Source organism: Equus przewalskii, chromosome 7, assembly GCF_037783145.1.
Source record: "Equus przewalskii isolate Varuska chromosome 7, EquPr2, whole genome shotgun sequence".
NCBI classification, from domain to species: Eukaryota; Metazoa; Chordata; class Mammalia; order Perissodactyla; family Equidae; genus Equus; species Equus przewalskii.
The window spans coordinates 67276150-67288369 of record NC_091837.1 but is presented as its reverse complement, the minus strand read 5'-3'; the positions used below and the strand labels follow the sequence as shown (position 1 = coordinate 67288369).

Below are 12220 nucleotides of genomic sequence, written 5' to 3'. Positions count from 1 at the left end.
CTTTTTGGCTCTTATGTGTAATATTGCTATAAACATTTGTGTACAAGGTTCTTTGTGGACATATGTTTTCAATTCTCTTGGATCTATACCTAGGAGTGGACTTGCTGGTTATATGGTAACTCTTTGTTTAACTTTTTGAGGAGGTACCATACTGTTTTTCAAAACAACTGCACTGTTTTGCATTCCCATCAGCGGTATTTGAGAGTTTCAGTTTCTCCACATCCTTTCCAACATTTGTTCTTTTTCTTTATTATTCATTTTCCATGATTATCTTGACTATTCTGGGTCTCTTGAAATTCCACAAGTATTTTGGAATCAGCTTGTCAATTTCTACAAAGCAGTCAGCTAGGATTCTGATAGAGGTGACGTCTTCTCTGGAGATCGATTGGGGAGGTGTCATCTTAGCAATGTTAAGTCTTCCAATTCATGAATACTGGATGCTTTCCCATTTATTCAAATCATTTTTAATTTCTTTCAACAATTTTTTAGTTTTCAGAGCATACATGTTTCACTTGTTTTTTTCCTTTTTTCATTGAGGTATAATTGACACATTATATTTGTTTCAGGTGTACAACATAATGATTCAATATCTGTGTGTATTGAGAAATGATCATCACACTGTCTAGTTAACATCCATTACCATAATAGTTACACACTTTTTTTCTTGTGATGAGAACTTTTAAGATCTATTCTCTTAGCAACTTTCAAATATGCAATATGATGTTATTAACTATAGTCACCATGCTGTACATGACATCCCCATGACTTATTAGTTTTTCGCTTGTTTTCTTAAATTTATTCACAAGTATTTTATTCTTTTTGATGCTGTTTTGAATGGAAATGTTTTCTTAATTTCATTTTTATATTGTTCGTTGCGAGGGAATAGAAATACAGTTGATTTTGGTGTATTCATCTTGTACTCTACATCTTTGCTGAACTCATTTGTTAGTTCTAGTAGTTTTTAGTGGATTCCTTATGATTTTCTACATACAAGATCATGTCATCCATAACTAGAGATAACTTTACTCCTCCCTTGTCTTGTTTCTGATCTTAGAGGGAAAGCATCCAGTCTTTCACCATCAAGTACGACGTTAGCTGTGGGTTTTTCACAGAGACCTTTATGGGTTAATGAAGTTCCCTCTTATCCCTAGTTTGTTGATTTTTTTAAAAATCATGAAAGAGTGTTGGATTTTGTGAAATGCTTTTTCTGAACCTATTGAGACGATCATGTGATTTTTTTGTTTTTTATTTATTGATATGATTTATTACATTAATCGATTTTTAGAAGGCAAACCAACTTTTAGCCCTGGAATAAATCCTACTTTGTCATGGTGTATAATTCTTTTTTCTGTTGCTGGATTTGGTTTGCTAGTATTTTGTTGAGTATTTTTCATTCATAGTCATAAGATATATTCTTACGTAGTTTTCTTTTCTTCTGACATCTTTGTTTGGTTTTGGTAGAAGGGTAATGCTGGCCTCATAAAATGAGTTGAGAAGGGTTTCCTGCTATTTGTTGGAAGAACTTGAGAGGAACTGGTATTAATTCTTCTTGGAATGTTTGGCAGAATTCACTGGTGAAGCCCTTTAGGCCTGGGCTTTTCTTTGTGGGTAGTTCTTTGATTGCTGACTCAATATATTCACTTGTTATAGGTCTATTCAGATTGTCTGTCTCTTCTTGAGTCAGTTCTGGTAGCCATCCTTTTACTTTCAAACTATTCATGTCTTTGAATCTAAAATGTTTCTCTTCTGTATAGCAGATAGTTAGATCCATTATCCATTCTGCCAGTCTCTGTGTCATAAAGAGTCTAACTTCTTTTTGATGTTTGACTGCTGACAGCTTTCAAGCTACATCACTCCCCTCCTCCCTTCTGCCTCATATCTGGGCAATTTGATAAGAAAGCCTGGATGCTCCCTCCCTTGGCACTAGTGGAAAGTTCAAGCCTCAGAAGTCCTGACTCATGCAAGGGAATTCTCACCCTTTAACCACCATAAAATTCCAAGCCAGCCCTGTGCCTCCACCCCCGCCCCTGCTGTCTCAAGCCATTCTGGACCTGCTTGGGAGCCTATCACGTTCTCCCCAGAACTTCTATGAACTCTCCAGAACATTATATGAATAATCCATCTTACATTCATTCAGGATGACCACCACACTCTGCCTTTTGATTGAAATATTTAGTCTGTTTACATTTAATTCAATTACTGATATAGCAGGATTTATGTCTGTCATTTGGATAATTGTTTTCTATATGACTTATGTCTTTTTTTGTTCCTCTGTTCTTACATCACTACCTTCCTTTGTGTTAAATAGATATTTTCTGGAACACCATTTTACCTTTCTTGTTTCTTTTAATATATATTTTTTGAGTTATTTTCTTAGCAGTTGCCCCAGGGAATGATATTTAGCACCTTGACATAACAATCTAGTTCACATTAATACCAACCTAATTTAGATAATATACAACAACTTTGCTTTAATATAGGTTTGTTCCCTGCCCCCTCCTTTGTACCATACTGTCATACAAATTAAATCTTTATACATTATGAACCCACCAATGCAGTTTTATATTTATTGCTTTATGCAGTTGTCTTTTATATAAGATACGAAGAGAAAAGAGTTACAAACAAAAGTTACATATATATTGTTTACCTATTTACCTATGTCATCACTTTTCCTGGTGCTCTTTATCTCTTGGGGTGAATTCAAGTTACTGTCTGTCTACTGTGAAGGGCTCTCTTCAATATTTCTTGTAAGGCAGATCTGCTAGTGATGAATTCTTTCAGTTTTTGTTTATCTGGGAATGCCTTAATATCTCCTTCATTTTTTAACAGACTTTTTAAGAGCAGTTTTAGGTTCAGATCAAAATCCCCCCTGCTTCACTGGCTGCTTCTTCTCATCTGAGTTGTTCATTTCTCCAGGGTTTGAGCTCTGATGTTGATGTCCCTCTACAACCCCTGTCTACATCCTCTCCATAGGAGATCTCATCTGGTTTTGTGGCTTTTAGTGGAATCCATATGCCTGTGATGACCAAGGTCATGTCAACAGCCCTGACCCTCCAGACACATATTCAACTGCCATCTTTCCTCTCTTTATGAACATCTAATGGGTCTCAAATATGTAATGAACAGACAGAACCATTGATTGCTGTCTCCAAACCCATCCTTCTCTCAGGCATCCCTACTTCTTATTGGCAACACTATCCACCTAGTTACTGAAGCCAACAACCTAGGAGTCATCCCTGACTGCTCTTTCCCTCAATTATCTAGATAATCCATCACCAAGTACCAGTGGTTCTACCTCAAAAGTATATCTCTAATATACTGACCTTTCTCCATCTCCACCACACCCCCAGTCCTAGACACCCTCCTCTCTTTTCTAGACTACTGTAATTACTCCTCTAACTGGCATCTCTGATTCACTTCTTCCCCTACAATCAGGTATCCACATGGCAGTCAGAGTGCTCTTTAAAGCACAGATCATATTAAGTTAGTTACTTGCTTAAAGCTCTCTAGTGGCTTCCCATTGTAAGAAGGAAAGATGGGGGTGGGGGAGGAGAAAGGAAAGAAGGAAGGAAGGAAGGAAGGAAGGAAGAAAGAGAGAGAGAGAGAGAGAGAGAGAGAGAGAGAGAGAGAGAGAGAGAGAGAGAGAGAAAATGAAGACATACTTCTTACCTTGACCTGTCACACGCCATGTGTCTGGCTCTGTCCATGACAGGGCCTCCTCTCATCCCCCTCCCACTCCCCCTATTCCAGCCATATGGGGCTTCCCTCTGCCTCTGGAACATACACTGCTTATCCCCACATTGAGGCTTCACATTTAATAGCATTCTCTTCTTTCAGAGCTTCTTGTGGCTGGCTCCTAACATTAAAATTCTAGTACAAATGTTACCTACCTGCAGCGAGCTTTTTGGCATCTCTAAATCATCTTCACCCCCTTACCACACTCCTTCCCACTTCCATCACACTCTGTGGCATCACACTATTATCCTATCTTTGTTATAGGTATAACTCAGAGATTTTCCGACTCATAATTTATGACTTTACTGTCCATCTCTCCTCTCTACTCTTCCACTCTCAAATCTAAGGCAAGGTCCATGGGAGCAGGAGTCTGTCCACCTTGCACATTGCTGAATCTCTGCTCCTGTAATGGTGCTTAGCACCTACTAGACTTCAGTGAACAGACAAGGGGCAAGTGAATGGATGAACGAATAATGCACTTTCCAGCTTGTTTTAAGTAACAGGTAAGGCTATGATGTGCAGAGAAGCAGGTCCACCTCTTTCATGGTACATTTTCAACATGGGAAGAAGCTACTGCCCTTCCCACAGTGGCTGCATTTTGTGCCATTCTCTCTGCTTCTCATCCTGTCATGTCCTTAGCACTGGGGAGTTCTGAAGAGAAAGGGAGGCCCAGTTCTGGTTCACAAAGAAGAGTTATCTCACTTGGGAAGACAGGACACGTACGAATTGGAGAACAACCTAAGGCAAAAGGCTGTAGTGGGATGGATGGCATCAAGTGCCAAAACGTTTGAATTAGACTCATGGTCCCCAAACACTGCCAACTCCATCAGAGTCCTCTGGGGGGACTTGTAGATGTGCAGTTTTAAGGATCTCACCTTTGGAAATTAAGATCTGTGAAGTCTGAGACAGAGCTCAGAAATCTGAATTTTTATAAAAGTTTCCCAGGGTATTCAGTTGGTTGGCCAGGATTGGGAACCTCTGTTCTGTCTGAGATTTGTAGATGGGCCAGCCCTTGACTGGTGTGAGATGGGATCTGGACAGCTTGGAGAAAGGGCAAGGTCAGCCTGGGATGAGAGCTGGGTGGAGAGGAGAAGGCAGCGCTTAGAGGAGGGGAGCCACAGGGCCAGGGTTGGCAGCAGGGGGTTGTCAGCCAGTGGTGTCCCTTTCTCTGCTTGCCAGTGGCCCGGTACCGTGTGACTGTGTGCACAGGGGAGCTCGAAGGTGCGGGAACCGATGCCAATGTCTATCTCTGCCTTTTTGGTGACGTGGGGGACACAGGGGAGCGGCTGCTCTACAACTGCAGGAATAACACCGACTTGTTTGAGAAGGGCAATGTAAGTTGCAGCAATGCGTCTCCTGACCCTGACCCCCATTCCCACTGTCTTGTCTTCCCTGCTCTGTTAAAGCAGCACTAATGGCTGGTACTAGGGCCTCAGCCATCAGACAGGCTCGCTCTGGGTGAGGGGAATGGGGAACTACCATGCGTGACACTCACTAGGCTCCTAGGACCATCCAGCTGGGAGCTGGAGAGCCACCCTAGAGGGGACGTGGTCCCCTCCCCACCCCTGAGCTTTGAGAAGAGGGCAGTGCAGGAGGACATTTGGGGAGGTAGGGACAGCAGCTTTCTTCCCTCGGGGGTGGGCAGGCAGGGAAGGAAGCTGGGCACCTTACGTGTGGACTGGAGGACACAGGCTAGTGGAAAGCTGGGGTGCCTGAGGGTGACTTGGGAGCCTTGCCTCCTCCATTAGGCATGACCACTGGGGGCACCCTGTTCTTTTCCTTTTCGGAAGAGAAACAGGAAAGACGCTAAACATAGGGATGGTTGAACTGGCTTCTGCTCCTAGCCTCATTACAAATGTACCGGCTGTGCCCCCAGCCATCAAGTGGGTTCACTGGGGAGGCCATGTGGGGCAACGGGGAAAGAGTCAGGCAGATCTGGGGGCAAACCCAGCCTGGGGCAAATCACTCCATTCTCAGTTTCCCCGTGTCTAAAATGGGAGAAAGGATGCCCACAAGTGGCCTGTTGTTGCAAGGATCAGAGAGGGCAGATGTACTGCCACTGCCAGCAGACCTGACCCACAGCACACAGTAGGTGCTCAGTAAAGAGTCGTTGTTGCAATAGTGTGAGGCTCAAGGTTGCTCACCAGGTGAGGGGGATTTGAAGACCATCATCACAGAAGCCTTGGTTCTCTCCTTCCTCTGCTGCCGCTTCCTTGATGAGGGCAGGGCAAGCCCTGGAATGCGAGTGGAGGTCTCTCTCCACCCTTTCCTTCTGCATCTTCTGACTCCTTGCCCATCAATCCCACCCTCCATGTTCCTGCCCCCAGAGGCCTCCAGGCAAACTTGGCAACTCTCCAGCCCCTACTGCATCTCCTCTGCCTCATCGTCAGGCAAAACTGTGAAATTAGTAAGACCACTGCTCCCCGCAATCAATTCTAATCGCTCTCCTTCTCAAAAGGGAGCCAGTATCCTTCTGTAGCAAGAAGCCCGAGGAGATTAGCCAGGTGTTAACTCATGATGAATGGTTAGTAACTAATAACAGCTTAACGTGTTCATCTTCCTGGGGGATCTGCCTTTTAGAAGGAGATCACAGGGAATGGCCACTGTTTAACCAAAAAATACAGATCTCAATTGTTGGGAATTTGACATCTAATGACCTTCCAGTGTGAGACATTGGGGGAGGAGTATGACTTCTTGTTTATAGGCAGCCCCTGGCCCATCAGCAAAAGACCAGAGCCCAGCCCATCAGCTCTGGCTTTTCTGATTTGTGGGCCTATGTCTGCTCCTGGTGTTTGGGCCCCAGAGAAGCCACAGTCCAACTGGCCTTGCTGTCTCCTGCCTCTGAAGGCCGACGAGTTCACCATTGAGTCCGTCACCATGCGGAAGGTGAGGCGGGTGAGGATCAGACATGACGGCAAAGGCGCGGGCAGCGGCTGGTTCCTGGAGCGAGTGCTGGTGAGAGAGGAGGGACAGCCCGAGAGCGACAACGTGGAGTTCCCGTGTCTCAGGTATGTGAGTCCCACCTGCTTTTATTTTGGGGAAAGACTCCAGCCTACAACCAAGACTAGGGAACAAAATAGGGGCTGAAGGATGTAGTTGGTGCAAGAAAGAGGTGGCCCTCCTGGTGGCACTTAGACCCAGGCCTCATGTCCCCAGCCCACCCCACAGGTGATGGAACACCAGCATCAGGTGCCCAGTGTGGTGCTACTGTGTCTATTTAAGCACCAAAAGGTTGGCAGTTTTTAACGATAAAATATGACCATTTCAGAATTTAACCGAAAGTTACCTCAGATTGTTAGTTACATACTGACTTAAACTTTTGAACCAAAAGTGTTATTTTTTTCATTTGGATAGCCTTCCAACCACATCTCTTCCCTCTTAATATCTTTTCAAAATATCTTACTATGTTTTCATTTCCTTTACCCAGCTTACTAGAGGGAGAGTTTCTTTTTTCTTAAGCATTTGGATTTCTTTCATAGTCAGTTTGAGCTTCCGTTGACTGCTAGAAGTTTCTGATAGAGACATTTTCAGAAGAAGAAGAAATATCAGCGTTCTTTGTGCTGTCAAGTTGGTCATCCACACTCCCCTGTGGCAATGTCTGGGAGGTGCATGCAGTATGTCTCACTAGGAGCTTTGGACCAGCCAGGCTCTGCAAACCCCAAGCCCAGGCTGAGTCCTGCACCTGTGGGTGAGGTGCTGGGTGTCCAAGCTCACTTCACCGGGCTGGCCCAGGCTTCTTGCAGGTGGCTGCGCTGAGGAGAGCCCTCCTTGGAGTGGATGGGGGCAAAGTGCCCAACAGCCCAGCAGTGAATGCATTGCTCTTTCTCTAACCATGCACACAGACGCACTCATGTGCACATGTGTGCACACCAACACATTTGCTACAGCTGAATTCCATGATCCCAGGAAGAGCAATTTCCCAGCCATGGAGGGCCACCGGGATGATCTCATGGGACAACAATTGTGAAAGGTTTTGTTCATGACAAAGCCTCTACAGCCTTTGAAGCACAGCCACTCTTAGTATTACGAGGGCTTACATTGAAAAGATAAGGAATGACACAGGCAGTTCCAAATGAGTGGCACTAATAGACAGAAATAAGCCAGAGTAAGGTTTGGGGAGCCAGGGAAGGCTTCCAGAAAGAGGTGGAACTGGACCTGGGCGTGGAAAGAAGGTCAGAGAGCTGATGGATGGCAAGGAGAAGGGAGGGTGGGTCATCCAGGCTGGAGAGGTGGCATGAGGCATGGGACTGAGAGGGTGGCTCAAGCAGAGGTTGGCGAGAGGTACCCTGACATGTGGGGAAGGAGTGACAAGAAGGACGGGGTGAGAGAGTTCTAGTCTCTCTTCAAGTCAATCACTGACTTGTTTGCCCCCTACTGGACCCAGAGGGTGCCTGGCTGAGATGCTGGATGGAAGAGCCTTTGTTGTTTTATTCCCATTCGCTCAAAAGATATTTATTAAGCACTTACCACACACTTACTCCCTGTCCTCATGAAGTTTATAGTCTAGAGGGGAACTGAACAATAAGCAAGTGAATAAACTAAGGAAACCATAATTGCAAACTGTGAGGAGTCAGGTGAGCGAAGCACACAGTGGTGATGGATGCTGATGGAGTGGCCACACTGAGACGGGGTCAGTTAGGGATGGAGAAGGTGGGTAAGGTCTGTCTGCAGAGGTGGCATTTAGGCTGACTTCCTGCAGGATGAAAAGGAGAGTGCCGGGGGAAAGAGCTTGAGGGTTCTAGAACTTCAGTCAGACCAAAGCAGGTGGACAAAGGAGAGGGCGACCAGGTGAGGCCAGAGGTGGACAGAGCCCAGTGTCAGGCAGGGTTTGGTGGGGCTCTTCCATTTTAGGAAGTCCCCTCTGGCTTCTGGGTGGAGGACAGGCTGCAGGGGGCCCAGAGAGGAAATAGGGAGACTGGCAGGAGAATTTTCAGGGTCCAAGATGGAGTGTATTCACTTGCTAGAGCTGCCATAACAAAGCACACAGAATGGCTCACACAACAGAATTATTGTGTCGCAGTCCTGGAGGCCAGAGTCCAAAATCAAGGAGTCGGCAGGGCCATGCTCCCTCTGAAGGAGCTCTGAACAGGCTCTGCTCTGAGCCTCTCCCCTAGCTGTAGCCACAGGTGCTCCTTGGCTTGTAGATGGCTGTCTCCTCCCCATGTCTCTTCATATCATCTTCCTGTTATGTGTGCCTGTCTCTTTGTCTAGGTTTCCCCTTTTTAAGAGGACACTAGTCATTTTGATTTAGGGCCCACCCTGATGACCTCATTTTAACTTGGATGCCTCTGTAAGGACACTTTCCAGATAAAGTCGCACTCTGAGATACTAGGGACTAGGCTACAGTGTATCTTTTTGAGGGAACACAATTCAACCAATAACACTGGCAGCTTGGCCCTGGTGGTAGCAGTGAAGGTGGGGAGAAGGGGCTACACCAGAGATGGATCCTAGGGGTAGAGTTCTTGGGACTTGCCCATAAGAGAGAAGGGAATTGGAGATCCTAGTTTCTACCTTTGGTAGGTGGGTAGAGGTCATGTTCTCTACTGAAATGGGGAGCGTGGGGAGGAAGGGTTGAGAGGTGGGGATGGGCTGGACTCTGGAAGTCTAGTTGGGGCATGTGAGGTGTGAGATGCCTCTGAGTGAGCAGGCAGGAAGGCCTTGATAAAGACATTCAGGAAATGAGAGCATAGAGATGGAATTTAAAGCCAGGGAAATGGATGCAATCCTTTAAGAGGAGTGTCGATAAAGAAAATGGTGAGGATTGAGCCCTGGGGGCAGGTCAGGAAGAGGAGGGAAACCTGGAAAGGGGCTGATAAACTGTAGTGATTACACTGCCTGCGTTTCCCCAGGCATGGTGCAGGGGGAGCTTGGGACCAGGAGTCTAGCCGTCTGCCTGCTGTGTGACTGTGGGCAAATTTCTTAACTCCTTTGGTCTTCTGTGCCTTCCCGACCAGCACGTGTCTTACGGTGATGGGGAGGGTGAAATGAGGTTGCACTTTGAAAGGAGCCAAGTCTGCTGCAGACACAGGCAACGCCGAGGATGCTGATTGTAGGGCAGAATGGGAGCTGAGGCCCCTGAAATACCCCAGCGCCCTGGCTGCCCCCAAACACCTAAGAGGTCCTGCATTCTTTAGAAATGGATTCTTACGTCTTGCTGAGGCATTTGGTGATGGCATTTGCCGACTCAGGACCCGGGAGGAATTTGAAGAACCTGAAGCTAGAGCCTGAGCTCACACACTGCTTCTTTTTTCACCTGAGCTGCTATTTTAACTTCCTGGGTTCCTGGGTGAGGAGGACAAACCAGGCCTGTTTACCAAAACTTCTCTGCCGGGATCAGGGCGTGGCGAGCGTTTTAGCTACGGCAGGTGTGTATTTGTGTGTGTGTGTGTGTGTGCATGCATGTGCATACTTGCACATGCTTGTGAGTCCAGGGAAAGAGTAATAAAATCCCAAGCAGACTAGCTTATTCTTTTAGCAACATCTCACTCTGAAACTGGGCTGAAGTGTTTGAAGCTGACAGAAAACGGCTATATTTGGAGATATCTATTAATATCCCATAAGTGTTTAGGTGGAAACTGAAATGACAAGTCATAGTTTCCTTTCACCGCCGGGGAGGGCCTGGGGATGGAGAAGTGGTGGAGAGAAGGAGGGGAGAGCCGACGGGATTCTCCGATGGCCGAGGGCCTGCCAATTTTCCATCCTTCCTGTCCTTGGGAACGGCCAGGGCTGCATCACAGCCTCCTCCCCTGCACCTCCATGTCTGTGGGAGAGGCCAGAGCGACCTCACAGGACAGACAGAGGGGGAGGTTCCTAATGGGTTGAATGGAGGGGTTCTAGCCAGCAGTCGCCTGCTCCCGAATGTCTCTCCCTTCCCCTGTTGCCAATGCCAAGAATTCTGCAATTGTATCTTCATGTCTTGGAATAGCAAACGTTTTTTGGCGTTCTAGACTCACAGCACCAAAGCCCATGGGAAGTGTAACAACTGAATTGTCGGTTAACATTTTAGTGCTAGCTAACAGCCGGCTGACGGCAAGGTCCCCTGGGAATTAAGATCATGTGCTTGAGGAAGGCAGGTGAGAGAGCAGAGACTGGGGAGAACACAGCATTGCCTGCATTGGTCCTAGGGACCAGGTATTGCCAGAGAGGACTGTGGGTTAGGGAGGCCTGAGCTCTGTGTCAGGGGGACCTGTGAGGAGGCAGTGCCTGGGCTTCCTTGGATAGGTCCTATGGCCTGGGAATTGCCTTCCTCGTGGGAGTGTAATAGGGTGGACGCAAAGACAAGCAGCAAGATGGAGACAAGTGGAGAGACACTCTGGTCAGGAGGGAAGTGTCTTGGTTTCCCCGTTGCCCTGGAGAATACAGAGTGTTTCTTCTGCTGTCATCACCCTGTATCACAGACCGTCTTGAGTACTGGAGCCCGGACAGCTCGTGCTTCCACCACTGTCTGATTTCTCAGGCTGGGTCTCCATGCTCAGTCGGGACAGTGCTTTTCAGATGAATCAATCCAATATCTTTCCCCCTGGTGGATGACCAACAGAGAGCTGGGGCCACAGCCCACTCCGACATATTGTTGGATCACAGCTATCAAACGCCAGCCCTTCAGGGTCCAGACCCAGCTTCTCCTTGTTGGCAAATCTCATTCATCCTTGAGGACTCAGATCAAAGCACCTTCACCACAAGCCTTTCTCATTTCTCTGAATTTCTGCTGCATTTACTTTGGTCCAGCATCCTTCTTTGTCTTGGTCTTCAGTGCCTTGGCCAGTCAGTCCTATCTTCTTAACCAGACTGTAGGTTCTCTAAGGGCTGGGCTGTGTCTTATTGGTCTTAGTGTATCTTCTCCACCTTCTCTGCACCCTAGAGCCCTCAGCACAGTGCCATGCGCATGGTAGGCTCTTAGAAAAAGAGGTGGTTGTTTTTGATGATAACAGTGACACAGATGTTCATGGCTTTTAGGACAAACTTTCTACCATGACTGCCAAGGTCCGACATCAAGTGACCCTGCAACCTCTCCAGCCACATCTGCCAGCACTCTACGCTTCACTCACTGCATTCCACCCACACTGGCCTTCGGTCAACTCATCTCAGCATATATTGTTCCATCTGGAATGTGTCTCCCTCCTCTCCTGGTTAACTCCTTGTCATCCTTCCAATCTCAGCCAAATATTACCTCCACAGGGCAGTCCTCCCTCCCTAGGGGGATCCTTTGTTCTGAGCTCTTGTAGAACTGTTTTCCCTAGCAGAATTCAAAGCTCTGGCCTCCATGGTGACTCTGCACGAATTGTGTGATGGTTGGTTGTCAGCCTGCCCCAATCAAAGAGCTAACGGCCCCCTGTTTGCCCACCAGGTGGCTGGACAAGGATAAAGACGATGGGCAGTTGGTCCGAGAGTTGCTGCCCAGTGACAGCAATGCGACACTGAAGAGTAAGTTGTTGTGATGACCAGGTGTGATGGGTGTGCCCTTGGTGAGACAAGTACCCTCCCTCGG

The 12220-nt window shown here is 46.9% G+C and overlaps 1 protein-coding gene across 2 annotated transcripts in view; it reads left to right on the top strand.

The window, feature by feature from the left end:
- The window catches only part of LOXHD1 (lipoxygenase homology PLAT domains 1), a 169413-nt gene that overhangs the window by 67047 nt on the left and 90146 nt on the right, over positions 1-12220 (top strand). For both annotated transcript variants that reach the window (XM_070627589.1, XM_070627588.1), the window contains exons 13-15: positions 4915-5069; positions 6583-6743; positions 12080-12156. In XM_070627589.1, coding sequence (XP_070483690.1) covers positions 4915-5069; positions 6583-6743; positions 12080-12156 — 393 coding nt within the window. The remainder of the gene's footprint in view (positions 1-4914; positions 5070-6582; positions 6744-12079; positions 12157-12220) is intronic.